General features: G+C 36.3%; 1 protein-coding gene across 1 annotated transcript; it reads left to right on the top strand.

The window, feature by feature from the left end:
• The first annotated feature begins 4923 nt into the window (after positions 1–4923).
• LOC103046625 (T-box-containing protein TBX6L) lies at positions 4924–13713 on the top strand. Its single transcript, XM_022666536.2, has 9 exons — positions 4924–5078; positions 5221–5377; positions 6241–6343; positions 7392–7556; positions 8514–8660; positions 8756–8826; positions 9664–9764; positions 9893–10097; positions 12917–13713. Exons 1-9 carry the CDS (start codon positions 5063–5065, stop codon positions 13335–13337), a joined length of 1386 nt encoding a protein of 461 aa, XP_022522257.1. The 5' UTR covers positions 4924–5062; the 3' UTR covers positions 13338–13713.
• Positions 13714–15784: the final 2071 nt, after the last annotated feature.

Below are 15784 nucleotides of genomic sequence, written 5' to 3'. Positions count from 1 at the left end.
GATCTGGTGACTGCGCTGGCCACTCCATTACCAATAGAATACCAGCTGCCTGCTTCTGCTGTAAATAGTTCTTGCACAATTTGGAGGTGTGTTTAGGGTCATTGTCCTGTTGTAGGACGAAATTGGCTCCGATCAGGTGCTGTCCACTGGGTATGGCATGGCGTTGCAAAATGGAGTGATAGCCTTCCTTATTCAGAATCCCTTTTACCCTGTACAAATCTCCCACCTTACCAGCACCAAAGCAACCCCAGACCATCACATTACCTCCACCATGCTTAACAGATGGCGTCAGGCATTCTTCCAGCATCTTTTCATTTGTTCTGCGTCACACAAACGTTCTTCTTTGTGATCCAAACACCTCAAACTTGGATTCATCCGTCAACAACACTTTTTTTCCAGTCTTCCTCTGTCCAATGTCTGTGTTCTTTTGCCCATCTTAATCTTTTTCTTTTATTAGCCAGTCTCAGATATGGCTTTTTCTTTGCCACTCTGCCCTGAAGCCCAAAATCCCGCAGCCGCCTCTTCACTGTAGATGTTGACACTGGTGTTTTGCGGGTACTATTTAATGAAGATGCCAGTTGGGGACCTGTGAGGCGTCTGTTTCTCAAACTAGAGACTCTAATGTACTTATCTTCTTGCTTAGTTGTGCAACGCGGCCTCCCACTTCTTTTTCTACTCTGGTTAGAGCCTGTTTGTGCTGTCCTCTGAAGGGAGTAGTACACACCGTTGTAGGAAATCTTCAATTTCTTAGCAATTTCTCGCATGGAATAGCCTTCATTTCTAAGAACAAGAATAGACTGTCGAGTTTCAGATGAAAGTTCTCTTTTTCTGGCCATTTTGAGCGTTTAATTGACCCCACAAATGTGATGCTCCAGAAACTCAATCTGCTCAAAGGAAGGTCAGTTTTGTAGCTTCTGTAATGAGCTAGACTGTTTTCAGGTGTGTGAACATGATTGCACAAGGGTTTTCTAATCATCAATTAGCCTTCTGAGCCAATGAGCAAACACATTGTACCATTAGAACACTGGAGTGATAGTTGCTGGAAATGGACCTCTATACACCTATGTAGATATTGCACCAAAACCAGACATTTGCAGCTAGAATAGTCATTTACCACATTAGCAATGTACAGAGTGTATTTGTTTAAAGTTAGGACTAGTTTAAAGTTATCTTCATTGAAAAGTACAGTGCTTTTCCTTCAAAAATATGGACGTTTCAATGTGACCCCAAACTTTTGAACGGTAGTGTATATATAAACCCAAACTTCCTATAACGACACTGCTGTCATGAGTATCATCAGTTTTATAAACCCTGTTGGACTCCACATATTATTATTATATACAAAAGTAATTGGAGTGGAAATTAAAAAATATTAGATATTTAGACTACATACAAATATGAAAAATAAATATTTCTATAGTAATTAATTAGAATTAGAATTAGAATTAATACCTTTCTTTGATTAGAATTAATGCATTTCTTGCATTTGTTTAAGTTACTTAATTTCCTAAAATATCTAATTGTGTTGACAAAAAACACAATTAAAATTGTGATAATATATATATACATATATATATATATATATATATATATATATATATATATATATATATATATATATATATATATATATATATATGTATATATATATATATACATATATACATATATATATATATATATATATATATATATATATATATATATATATATATATAATATTCTTACAAAATGGTGACAAAAATGTAATGTAAAGAATTAGTGCTTAAAACAAGCAAAAATATCTGCCAATGGAATAAAATACTCTCATTATATAACTTCAAACTAAGAAATATAGTTTCAATATTCTTATAAAATTCTGACAAAAATATTAAATATTAAGACACATTTAAGAGGATGTAACCTGCTACTATTTAAATGTTTGCCATGTAATTTTGTTTTTGTTTTGAGCAAGAAAAATTTAGGATATTTTCAGGAGATTAAATTATTTTAAACGAAAAATATAGTGTAAATATTCTTACAGTTGTGACAAAAATGCGAAAAAAGAGAAATATTAGTTTTTATTGTAAAGAAATAATGCTTAAAACAAGCAAAAATATCCACCAATGGAATAGAATACTTTCAGTAGATTCAATTACTTAAAAGAAAGGGATATAAATGGGCCATTACACCATTTTTTTTATAATCAATCCATAATATTTAAGTTACACATTTTAGTTGTGTCCCTTTACTTGTTTCACCCAGTCCTGTTACCATAACACATAACCTCATCTGAAACATCTGGAACATTCTACAACAGGAAGTCATGTCTAGAACAGGAAGTGACATCAGCTGGTTCTTCTGAAGATCATGGAAAGATCAAAATTAAGTTCCCTCATTATTTTTTTTCTGTATATTTTGTAAATGTATTGTGACTCTGATAGAGGAGCTCAATCTCAACACTCTGTCCTAAATCTGTTAACAAGATTAATTCTTACATCTTATTTGTTTATTTTTAAAAAATGTAAAATTGGGGAAATTCACTACAATGTGTTCTGTGTCCTTATGCTATTAGCATAGCCGCCATTTAGCTATTTTTCATGTTTTTGCTAATTCCATGTTAAGAACTCATTTCTGTTCTTATCGTTCTTGTTACTCAAAACATAAAAAGTAACAGGAGTGAGTTCCAGTAACAGAAGTGTTTTTTTTGTCATAAATATCAATTATTTGGACATGCAGTCAAACATTTCTTTAAAATAAAGCCTTTCTTGAGAGAAAATCAAAGGAATTAGTGGACTTACATGCGTTTTAAATGTCACATGAGTTTTCTAACCGTTTTCAGATTAAAAACCTTGTAAAAAATTAAGTAAAGCTGCCTGAGTTTAATTAGTACATGTTTTAGATTAAATATACGTATTATTAGATTTTGAGTAAAAAAAAAAAAGATATATTTTTTTTGTCATTAAAACTAGAATTGAGACGACTTAGGAAAAAGTTAACTATTAGTTTGCTATAAAATGAATTGAACTGATGGATGAGATTTTTTTGGCGCTGCTGTGTGTCTGTAGAGTCGGGAGGATATGCTGGATCTGTGTGAATGTTCCTCCATAGCTCCACCATCTGAACACTTAGCATGTGTATGGGCTGCAGAGACAGGGTACTCCACGTCCAGACTGTCGTCACAGGACATCAGAGGACCCGGGGGGACTCAGGCTATCTGTGGACAGCCCCCCCATCCTCCCCCCGGCCCCTGGGCACTAACTGGCCGCTAACTGCTAGTCCTGAGACCTCTCCATTCCTCGTAGGATTAGAGAGCCATCTCCCCATTGTCAAGGGCAGACAGGGCCCAATACACAACCAGGCTGGTCTGGAGGGAGTGGAGGGGGGTGGGGGGGGTCGGTGTTGAACTTAACTCCCATGGTGCATGACTGATATGGAAGATAAAGCTGGAGAAAGCTGATAAAACTACACAAAAACATCCTAAAAGTCACTGAGAGACCCAGAGGGAGCAATCCAGGGGGGCAACTGCCCCCCTCCAGTACCCCTATGGTCGAGAAAAACGCCAAAAAAGAGACAAAGTGCAATACTAGTGTGTTTGCTTTTTCTAAATGTTACTTCTAACATTTCCACATTGTCAGTATTCATCTAGCTGAGTCCAGAATGTTCCTAATGACCCTAAGCTCAGGCGTACTTAGGTTCTGCAGCAGGACAATGACCCAGAGCACACCAGCAAATCCTAGGACGTAAGAATGGCTAAAAATAAAACTAAATAAAGGTTTTGGAGTGGCATAGTCAAATTATTGATGATTGAGATGCTGTGGATCATCTTAAACAGGACGTTTATGTTGGACAATCTTCCAATGTGTCTAAATTAAAATTCTGTAAAGAAGATTGGAACTAAATTTCTCCACAGAGATGTGAAAGACTCTTGCCAGTTATCAGTAAAGCGAGTTATTAGATTTATTGGGCAAATAATTTTTCACACAGGGCTAGATTGGTTTGAAATGAATATTTTATTTCTCTAAATAAATGAAATTATCATTTAAAAACTACTTTTTATGTTTGTCTGATATTAAAATGTTTGTTAATCTAAAAAAAATGAAAATATAACATTTGTATAGTTCATTATTTACTTATGTATCATTAATACTATATTATTACTACTGTGTTTGCATTTTTTCTGAACCATCCATCTATCTATCTATCTATCTATCTATCTATCTATCTATCTATCTATCTATCTATCTATCTATCTATCTATCTATCTATCTATCTATCTATCTATTATTACAGATAATTTATGAAATCTTGTCATTTTCTATCTGTCTGTCTGTCTGTCTGTCTCTCTGCCTTCAATTAAGGATAATGTATACAAGTCTTGTCATTTATCAGAACAGAAATCATACTACAAACAAAATAGAGGAACAAACAACAAAGGATTTAAATATGACTTGACAAGTCTTTATACATAAACTTTGCACAATACACTACATTATTCCTGTATTTTTTTACTGTATGTTTTTACTTTCTTATATATATATTAATTGTAATATTATTAGATTAGAATGAAATAATACACAGATTTATAAACAGTTTTAAATCAGAACAGAAATCATGCTGCACACTAAGCAAAGGATTTAGACATGACTGGACGTGTCTTCACATCCCAAACCAAACCAAACCCCCCACAGTGAAATACAGACTAGAAAATATAGGCGAGTTCTGTAAGCTCTCTTTTGGAGAATCATTCAGTTTCCTTTTGATCCTCCGGCCACCTCCTGTCCTACCCCTAAACAACTACACACATTGACCCCCATTGCTAATAGAGCACTTCAAAGTCTGCTAATAGGCCCCCCACTCCCTCTCACTTTTGCCAAGCAGACCCCGCCCACCTCGGCCACAGGCCCCGCCTACTCAGGGAACATCTTTTAAACTCAAGGTTAACCCAAGCTCAGTGACCTGGTTCAAAAGTTTGGATGCAGACCAAACCTGCACACCTCCTGAAACCTTCTGCACATCTGAGGCCTTTGGATTTTTTATTTTCTACTGCAGGCAACACTGAGCTATACTGACGACCTGAAGAATGCAGCAAATGAGTGGTAAGTACTTGAGTCTTGAGATTTTAAGATCAAACACCACACTGTTTGATGGTGGTTGTGGTTTTCAATGTTATTTGTACTAACTACTGTAAACACTAACCATCTAAATTGTCTTAAATCTGCTCTGTTTTAAATAATCCAGACTTAAAGCATCCATCGGCAATGGCTCCATCAGCCTCCATGGCTCGAGCAGCCGACCCCTACCAGCAAAGGAACATTGCCATGAACTTGGAGTATTCTGAGCTCTGGAAGTCTTTTCACGAGATCGGAACGGAGATGGTCATCACCAAATCTGGCAGGTAATGAGGTTTAACAGTGAACATATCAAAAACAAAATTACATGTAAAGTAGCACTGCTTAAGATTACAAAATATTCAAATAAATGGCATCACCAATCCTGCAAAGTCAGACATACAGTTTTGGAAAAAAATAAAGAGAGCACTTCAGTAAAATAAACATTCTTGTTTAATTCTATAATCGACTGACAACATTTCTCCTAAATTCCAAAAAAATAGTGTCATTTAGAGCATTTATTTGCAGAAAATGAGAAATGACTGAAATATCAACAACAAAAAAAGATGCAGAGCTTTCAGACCTCAAATAATGCAAAGAAAACAAGTTCATATTCATAAAGTTTTAAGAGTTCAGAAATCAATATTTGGTGGAATAACTCTGGCATCTTGGCAACATGTTCTCCTCCACCAGTCTTACACACTGCTTTTGGATAACTTTATGCTGCTTTACTCCTGGTGCAAAAAATCAAGCAGTTCAGTTTGGTGGTTTGATGTTTTGTGATCATCCATCTTCCTCTTGATTATATTCCACAGGTTTTCAATTTGGTAAAATCAAAGAAACTCGTAATTTTTAGGTGCTCTCTTATTTTTTCCAGAGCTGTTTCTGTCCACAACAGCCTTTTCTAGTTACCTGAGCAATTACAATGCTGCTAATGGCGCTGAGACAAGTGTGAATTACTGTGAATATATATTTCAGAACAGCAAACTCATAAAGTGTTGATCTGTAATCATTTTTGAATTGTTAACTCCCCAAAAAACACAGAATTAGAACCAGAATTAGAGTCATTCCTAATATCATCAGAAAGAATATGTTTTAAAAGTACTAAATAATAAAATGTCTCTATCTGTTATCTTTCCATCCACTATAGGAGGATGTTTCCATACTGCAACATCAGTGTGTCTGGACTCGTCCCCTACGCCAAGTATGTCATCATGGTGGACATGGTGCCGGTGGACAGTTCTAGGTATAAGGTAAGCGAAAAGCAGTATAATCTATTACACAACATGTGTAAATTGGCTCTTGAACTCTAAATATCTCTATATGATTCTCAGTGGAATCATTGGTAAACTCTTAGGTCTAACCTCATTTTAGTTGTATTTAAGGTGTATTTTGTTGCATACAAGTTGAGCATCTTCAAATTACCAGCCATAAAGCGTTGCCAAAAGTGAAAACAGCTGCTTTAACCATACAGGAACCAAAAAAAAACTCCCAAAGAAACTCCCAGACCTATTCTCAAGTGCAGACGGCAGTCCTCCTGTGGAGTGCCAATCAGTGCAGACAATGAATATCAAAGGCTATTATCACTTCCTGTTTTTCTTCCCTCGGTTAGGGGTCCAATCAAGTCCAATTGCCTTCCAGTAGAGCAATCTAAGCCTATATAGGGCAATCAGCTTACTTTACATGAGGTGACCCTCCCATTCACAGACTGCTGTATTTGGGCCATATGTCTGTTCTCAAGTTCCCAGTTTTCTCACTTTGGGTACCCAGGTATCCAGTGGAACTTAGATTCTAGACTCGAACTCAGGGCTGTTTTTTAATGCTATTTTTTATTTTATGTTGCTTTAGTTAGAATATTATAATCATGCAGTTCTGGAACTGCGTTATTTAGCCTTATAGCTGTGTTATGTGTTTTGCACTAAGGCTATATGCTTAAAATAAAAAAAATGTTTGTTCACAAAGTGTTTTATATTCTTAAACATTGTTAATTGTAATATTAGAATAGACAAGGAGATCGTTTCCTAATCAGCATTGTTCTTAAATAATAGGTCTATGCTTCTTCAGTGTTGCAATGTTAATTCTAAACAGATTTCACTCATTGAAACAGCCCATAAATGTTTTTTAAAAAGCTCAGATTTAGCACTCTACTCTAAAATGTCTTGTTTAAATCAGGCTCATGCTCACAAAAACAGTTTATGTGGCAGGTCGGGTCAGGCTGGATTTTTTGGGCCCAATCTAAGCTGATAAATTTGTTCGTATTGCCCTGATGTTGCTAATATATGTGTTTTTTTTTACCTGCAGTGGAATAACGAGCAGTGGGAGGTGGCAGGGAAAGCCGAGCCCCAGCCCCCCTGCAGGACCTACGTCCACCCAGACTCCCCTGCTCTGGGAAGCCACTGGATGAAGCAGCCCATTTCCTTCCTCAAGCTGAAGCTCACCAACAACCCACTGGACCAGAGAGGCCATGTAAGAATATATGAATTTAACTATTAATGATATGTACTTTCAAAAACTTTTAAAACGTTTAAGAACTTTTTTAATGCAATCAGAACAATAGGATTCAACGATAGAATACATCACTGCCCTCTAGTGGCCAGGGTTTAAACACAACACTAAATGAACTACTTCTGACACCAATTTTTACAAATATGTCAAATAACAATATGATACTGAGATCAATCTGATACCAGATATTTTCTTTGTCTGACTGCAGTTCACATCAAATTATAGGCCCATACTGATACTGTTTAACAAAAAACAGAATAAAATGAACAGAAAATAACAAAACCCATATTAGAGCAAGTGATTATGGTGATGTCACTGTACCTAAATTACTGTCCAGTCCTACAAGAAAACCACTTAGTTCATGCTAAAACTACAGATTACAGTAAAAGACTAAATGTGAAAACAACTGGCTTGTGTGTGCAATAAATAGTTCTAGAAAAAAATAAGAGAGCACTGAATCAGTTTCTCTGATTTTGCTATTTATAAGTATATGTTTGAGTTTTATTCTGTAAACTACAGACAACATTTCTCCAAAATTCCAAATAAAAATATTGTAATTCAGAGCATTTATTTACAGAAAAAGAGAAACGGCTGAAATAAGAGTTTTAAGAAATCAATATTTGGGGGATAAACACTGTTTTTTTAATCACAGTTTGTTTCATGCATATTGGCATCATGTTCTCCTCCACCAGTCTTACACACTGCTTTTGGATAACTTTATGCTGCTTTACTCCTGGTGCAAAAATTCAAGCAGTTCAGTTTGGTGGTTTGATGGTTTGTGATCATCCATCTTCCTCTTGATTATATTCTAGAGGTTTTCAATTTGGTAAAATTAAAGAAACTCATAGTTTTTAGGTGGTTTCTTATTTATTTCCAGCGCTGTATGTGTTTTCTGACTTTTATTTCTTACCTTTTTAGATCATTCTGCACTCTATGCACCGCTATCAACCTCGCTTCCACGTGGTGCAGGCCGACGACCTCTACAGCGTGCGATGGGGTGTCTTCCAAACATTTACCTTCCCTGAAACCTCCTTCACTGCAGTCACGGTCTACCAAAACAGCAAGGTCAGTTTGGTCAGTCACATGCAGACCTAAAATCATTCCCTGTTCTTTACTGAGAAAAATGGTTACTCATTTTTTTCCATTCCTTTTTCCCAAAGATCACAAAGCTGAAGATAGACCACAACCCCTTCGCAAAGGGCTTCAGGGAAGAGGGAACACACGGCAAAAGGTGAGCCCACACGGAAATACAATATATACGACACATATATCTCTATATCAAGAGCTGTGTTTCTGTAAATGTAATGAAGATATAAAAGCTGTATGTGTACATATATTAGAAATATATACAGAATTCATATTCAAATAATATTATATGTTGCATTCATGTTTATGCAATTTATGCAATCTATACACAATTTTTATAGGTGAGACATATATGGAACATATGTTTAAGAAATGTATTTCACATAGATAAGTATTAGGGATGTGCCATATTGTATCAAATGCAATAATATCGCCACAATTTTTGAATATGTACCCTGAAATATGGTGCCATATCACCCACTCCTAATTATCACATCAGGGTACTACTTTTTTAATGTTTTTAGCAAAAGAAAAATTGACATAGTTCTTATTTCCCATTATATATCTACTAGAGACAGATTATGGACATATATCTAGTCCAGCATCATTTATTTTACTTTAATCCTGGACATATGAATAAATATTTTTTCATTTCAGAATTTCGTGTTTTGTCATATCGCCAAGAGTATCATTATCACAAAAATACAATAAAATATCATGATATTATTTAAGGGACATATCACCCACCCCTATTAAGAATACATTATTTTATAGGTACAACATATACTGTATGTGTCAATAAATGGTTTCATATATAGTTTGCCTAGTTATATACATATATAGGTTTTAACATTTTGCATATGATAATCTCATACATATATATATATATATATATATATACTTTTAATATTACATTTACAAGACATTGTGATCTTGTGATAAAACCTGACAGTCTAACTCATATTTTATTCCTCTTTTAAAGGCACAGAGCACAGAAGAGTCAAATGTGTCCCGAGAATTCAGCAAAGAAACTCAAGTTAACCTCAGATAAGGAGCCAGAGCCAGAGTTCATGACCTATTCAGGTAAACACGTCACCTTTAAGGACATCTGAAAAATATATATCATATATTTTGGTTGAAATATAGTAAAATCTGGATACGTAATGATTGATATTAATTCTTTTTTTTTTACTGATTTCTCTCTCACACAGACATGCCTAGGCTGCCATACGACCCTCACAGAGACGAGTCAGAAGGTATGATGCTCTCTAAAGATCTCCCCATGGCTCAGGATGAGCACATGTCCCCCTGGGGAGGGGAGCAGGACCCGGCCCAGAGTCTCCACAGTGAAGGGGTGATGGACTACACCAACTCAGAGCAGCTGGTCCCAGGACAGGCCAGCTACCAACCTCACAGGTATGATTAACTGTACCAAATAGACCTATGTTTCCCAAAACAGCCCACCAGTTCTGCTCCAGATTCCATATATATTATATATTAAAAATATATCCAAAGAAACATGTGTTTACTGAGTTTTCATATGTAATATTGATACTAAGCTAGTAACTGGTCATTATGAACATTGCACAGTGCCCTGTATAATTTTTTTTCCAGTAAATGTATAAAAAAATACATTTTGGAAACAAAATTTCACCACAAATCTAATGTGGCACAATATTTCACTCATCAAAGAAAACCTTTCCTCACAGAAATGCAATATATGTAAATGTAATGTAATCTATGTAACTATATATGAAACCTAAACTGGAAATTGGAACCATTTCATATATTGTATATGAAATACATTCTTTTAAATATATATATATATGTTCCATATATGTCTGGCCCTGAATCCTACACTGCCAAAAAAATCCACTGGCAAAAACTAGATGTATGTAAATCATATGTAAATTAAGTGCTTATACTATGCACAACTAGTTAGCCAAAAGGGGAAATTAAATTTTTACTTTTTAATTAAATTTATTTTTTTATTTAAATCAAGCTAAATTGACTGATTATTTGTCTTAAATTCGGACACAAGTATCAAATTAACTTGACAAATGACTTTTGTGCTTATTTTAAGTTCAAATTACTTTATTAAATTAAATTAATATGAACATTGTAAGTAAGACTGATTAAGGTCTTTATTCCTAACTTAGACAATGCTTAGTAAGACGAAACTTCTTATCAGAGACAAAATGTTTTTGATTTATTGCATAAAATAAGATTTTTTACAGTGTATTGATATTTACAAAAAAAAATACATATGCACATTTTATTATGGCTATTTCATATACTGTATATACAGGGGATGTACAGTTGTGGTCAAAAGTTTACATACACTTGTAAAAAAACATAATGTTATGGCTGTCTTGAGTTTTCAATAAGTTCTACAACTCTTATTTTTCTGTGATAGAGTGATCGGAACACATACATGTTTGTCACAAAAAACAGTCATAAAATTTGGTTCTTTCATAAATTTATTATGGGTCTGGTGAAAATGTCACCAAATCTGCTGGGTCAAAAATATACATACAGCAACAAAATTTGTCAATTTTGGTGATGTAGCGAGTTGTGTCAATCAAATTAGCTTCATGTCATGGCCTCTTCACTTCTTGTAAGTGATTCTGATTGACTACAGCTGTTGACTTCTCATGAGCCCATTTAAATAGGGCTCATTTGACCCAGTGATTAGACTCAGCTACAAAAGCTACAATGGGAAAGTCAAAGGAACTCAGTGTGGATCTGAAAAAGCGAATCATTGACTTGAACAAGTCAGGGAAGTCACTTGGAGCCATTTCAAAGCAGCTACAGGTCCCAAGAGCAACTGTGCAGACAATTATACGCAAGTATAAAGTGCATGGAACAGTTGTGTCACTGCCACGATCAGGAAGAAAACGCAAGCTATCACATGCTGCCGAGAGGAGATTGGTCAGGATGGTCAAGAGTCAACCAAGAATCACCAAGAAGCAGGTCTGCAAGGATTTGGAAGCTGATGGAACACAGGTGTCAGTCTCCACAGTCAAGCGTGTTTTACATCGCCATGGACTGAGAGGCTGCCGTGCAAGAAAGAAGCCCTTGCTCCAGAAAAGGCACCTTAAGACTCGGCTGAAGTTTGCTGCTGATCACATGGACAAAGATAAAACCTTCTGGAGGAAAGTTCTCTGGCCAGACGAAACAAAAATTGAGCTGTTTGGCCACAACACCCAGCAATATGTTTGGAGGAGAAAAGGTGAGGCCTTTAATCCCAGGAACACCATGCCTACTGTCAAGCATGGTGGTGGTAGTATTATGCTCTGGGGATGTTTTGCTGCCAGTGGAACTGGTTCTTTGCAGAAAGTAAATGGGATAATGAAGAAGGAGGATTACCTCCAAATTCTGCAGGAAAACTTAAAACCATCAGCCCGAAGGTTGGGTCTTGGGCGCAGTTGGGTGTTCCAACAAGACAATGACCCAAAACACACATCAAAAGTGGTAAAGGAATGGCTAAACCAGGCTAGAATTAAGGTTTTAGAATGGCCTTCCCAAAGTCCTGACTTAAACCCCATTGAGAACATGTGGACAGTGCTAAAGAAACGGGTTCATGCAAGAAAACCATCACATTTAGCTGAACTGCACCAATTCTGTCAAGAAGAGTGGTCAAACATTCGACCTGAAGCTTGCCAGGAGCTTGTGGATGGCTACCAAAAGCGCCTAGTTGCCGTGAAAATGGCCAAGGGACATGTAACCAAATACTAATGTTGCTGTATGTATATGTTTGACCCAGCAGATTTGGTGACATTTTCAGCAGACCCATAATAAATTTATGAAAGAACCAAATTTTATGACTGTTTTTTGTGACAAACATGTATGTGTTCCGATCACTCTATCACAGAAAAATAAGAGTTGTAGAACTTATTGAAAACTCAAGACAGCCATAACATTATGTTTTTTTACAAGTGTATGTAAACTTTTGACCACAACTGTATGTATGAAATGAGAATATAAAGTTATGTATGTCATATATTGCATTTCTGTGTGGGTGTTTAACATAAATCCTCATGGGATATCTTGGTTTAAATGTTAAAAACATTTGTCAGAAACTGAATGCCTGAATGCAGGAATCTGGGATGCAGAAAATAATGGACTAGTCTGAAGGTTCCCAATAAGTGATTTAGCAATAAAGAACTATTGTTTTACAAATACGCTGCATAAAATTCTTGATTTTAACTTCTATAATCATCTCTTTCCTTCAGAATCCACGAGTTTGAGAGGATGCCCTCGCCCTCCTCTTGCGTAGACGGACAAGTTGACCGCCAATCGTTTGAATCCAGATCGGCTGACATGGCCACCGTCCCCGAGCAAGAGATCTCCAGACCCCTGCCCACAATGAGCCTGGGTTCTCCGCAGTGCAGATCCCTGGACTTTACCATGACCCAGAACATCGCAGGCTGCTCTAAGGGCAGGCCAGGCCTGGGCGCTCATCCTCTCTACGGCCATTACAACACAGAGCAGCCTTTAACTCACTGGAGTGGGGCTCTTCCCGGGCAGTACTCCAGCCCTGCTTACCACCACCCACACCACCTGATGTCAGATCACAGCCTGCATCCTTCAGGGTATCACCACAGCAATATGGCCGAGTGGAGCCAGTACTCTCTCTTCCCCTATTCCTGCTGAGCAGAAGCACTGAGGGGGAAGATGATCACTGAGAAGGACATGATTAACTTAATTTCTCTTACTGCACCAGAAACAAGAGGACAAAAACCTTCTCCAGATATTTTCCAGGGATGTTTAAATATTTTTAACAAGACAATGCAAAGCCACATGCTGCACACATTACAAAGACATGGATGCAGAAGAAGACGAGCGTACGGGTGGAGAATTTTGAAGCGAAATACTGTATGAACAATTGCAAACTTTGCTTATATAAACCACTTAATGTGGTTGTGTGTGTGTGTGTGTGTGTGTGTGTGAGTGTGTACAAAGAGAGATTTTATAAAAGCCTAGACTTGCTTAGCTTGTAAATGTAAAATAAAGTGAGAGTTCATTGTATCTGACATGCTACAAATTGATCATTTGGCTAAATTAGCCATTATTACAAAAATGGAGAGAAGAAGCAATACAGTGCAATATGGAAATAAAAAAAAGCACAGAGTTTCTTAAAATGACTTTGATTTTTACTTTTATTTCATATTTGCTCACACTGGGCGCTAATTTAGTGATCTATAGGTGAGCTGTCAACCGAGCAGCTTAATCTAGGGTGTGTCAGTGTGTCTTTGCTATCGTAACGGCAGGAAAAGTACACCTTGCACAAGGTTTAAGACAGGGAAAGTTGGACTATCAAGGACTATAATGAGGCAAAATAAATTAGAAAAACATCTACTAAAAAAGTCTTTGAGAAGCAACAACTGGAAGATCTCCTCTTTATCAACAAATGCAAAGAGAGATTTTATAAAAGCCTAGACTTGCTTAGCTTGTAAATATAAAATAAAGTGAGAGTTCATTGTATCGGACATGCTACAAATTGATCCTTTGGCTAAATTAGCCATTATTACAAAAAATGGAGAAGAAACAATACAGTGCAATATGGAAATAAAAAAAGTACAGAGTTTCTTTTTATTTCATATTTCTTTATTTCATATTTGCTCACACTGGGCACTAATTTAGTGATCTATAGGTGAGCTGTCAACTGAGCAGCTTAATCTAGGGTGTGTCAGTGTGTCTTTGCTATCGTAACGGCAGGAAAAGTACACCTTGCACAAGGTTTAAGACAGGGAAAGTTGGACTACCAAGGACTATAATGAGGCAAAATAAGAAAAAAAAACATCTACTAAAAAGTCTTTGAAAAGCAACGACTGGAAGATCTCCAGTTTATTGACAAATGCAAAGGAAAATAATTAACTCCATATTTCCCCATCTTCATTGCATAATATAATTAAATGATTTAAGAAATCGGGAGGAAATTTAAGAATTTCATTGTGAAAAAGGTAAGAGCATATGTGGCTCCCTAAAACTCGCCCACCAATTAGACTAACTAAAGTTACTGCTTCATTACTCCATGTGGTGGCACTATAATCAAATAAATAGGGCTAATTCCTGCTATTTGCTTATTTAGGAGTCCTTTATTCTATTCAGTGAAGTACTATAGAGAACTGTCTTGTGCTATATTGAAAATGGTTAAATCACAGTATCGTGACTTCATCGTAATCATAGGCAACGTATCGTAATAATATAGAACCACATGGGCAAGAGAACACAATAGTCAACTTTGTCAAGCTCTACAATACAGAATTACATTCACAAATATCACTTACAACTTTACCACACAGAACAGAAGCCTTTTGTTAACCATGTCTAAAAAGCGCTGTTCATTTCTCTAGTGGATTCTGAGGAATCTGGGATGGACCAAACCTTATGTATGAATTTTACCAGTTAGGTATTAATAAGCAGTAAAGCCACTCCGCTAAAGTACAGCGTTATAAGGGTGAGTTTTCAGTGAAGTTTCTCCAGCACTAAGGCTGGGTTCAGCAGCATTAGCATTAGCTGCTAACCAGCACCAGCTCTTTTGCCGTTTAAAGTGTTGTAAAACAAGCAACGTGGGACAAACCACTAACTGATAACTTCCTGGGATACTAGAACACTCGGTGTTCCTTAGGCAAGCAATATCAGGCAGCATTTACATGATAGAGCTAGACTGAGGCACCTTGAGTGTTTCGGTCTTAGTGTTGGAAAAATGTACCTAAAAACCCTTAGACGAAATATTGGAAATCTAAGCTTACTGCTTAGCGCTTAATTTTCCTTATAAGACAGTGTGGCTTATAGTCTGTAAAATACGGTACATTACCATATATGCCTTCAAGACCACATTATTTTAAAGGCCGTCCAAGAACAAGACAATGCAAAACCACATGCCTGCCTATTGCACAAATTAAGAAACATTAGCAGGAAGAATGGGGCAAAATAACACATGAAACGCTTCAAAGCTTGGTATCCTCATTGCCAATAAGTGTTATAAAGTGGTATATGTTGTAGGCCTTAAATGCAAACAAACAAATAAAATTAAATTGATCAGACAAAACATGAAATATATATGAATCATACTTTCACACGTTAATAAATGAAAG

Source organism: Astyanax mexicanus, chromosome 17 (assembly GCF_023375975.1).
Source record: "Astyanax mexicanus isolate ESR-SI-001 chromosome 17, AstMex3_surface, whole genome shotgun sequence".
NCBI classification, from domain to species: Eukaryota; Metazoa; Chordata; class Actinopteri; order Characiformes; family Acestrorhamphidae; genus Astyanax; species Astyanax mexicanus.
The sequence above is the reverse complement of the archived record's forward strand: the minus strand, read 5'-3'. Positions and strand labels throughout refer to the sequence as shown.

What these genes read in the sequence shown, in the direction of transcription:
- LOC103046625 (XM_022666536.2), top strand. An exon ending in CACTGGACCAGAGAGGCCAT is followed by an intron (nt 7,557 to 8,513) that starts GTAAGAATATAT and finishes TTACCTTTTTAG; the next exon opens with ATCATTCTGCACTCTATGCA. An exon ending in CGGTCTACCAAAACAGCAAG is followed by an intron (nt 8,661 to 8,755) that starts GTCAGTTTGGTC and finishes TTTTTCCCAAAG; the next exon opens with ATCACAAAGCTGAAGATAGA.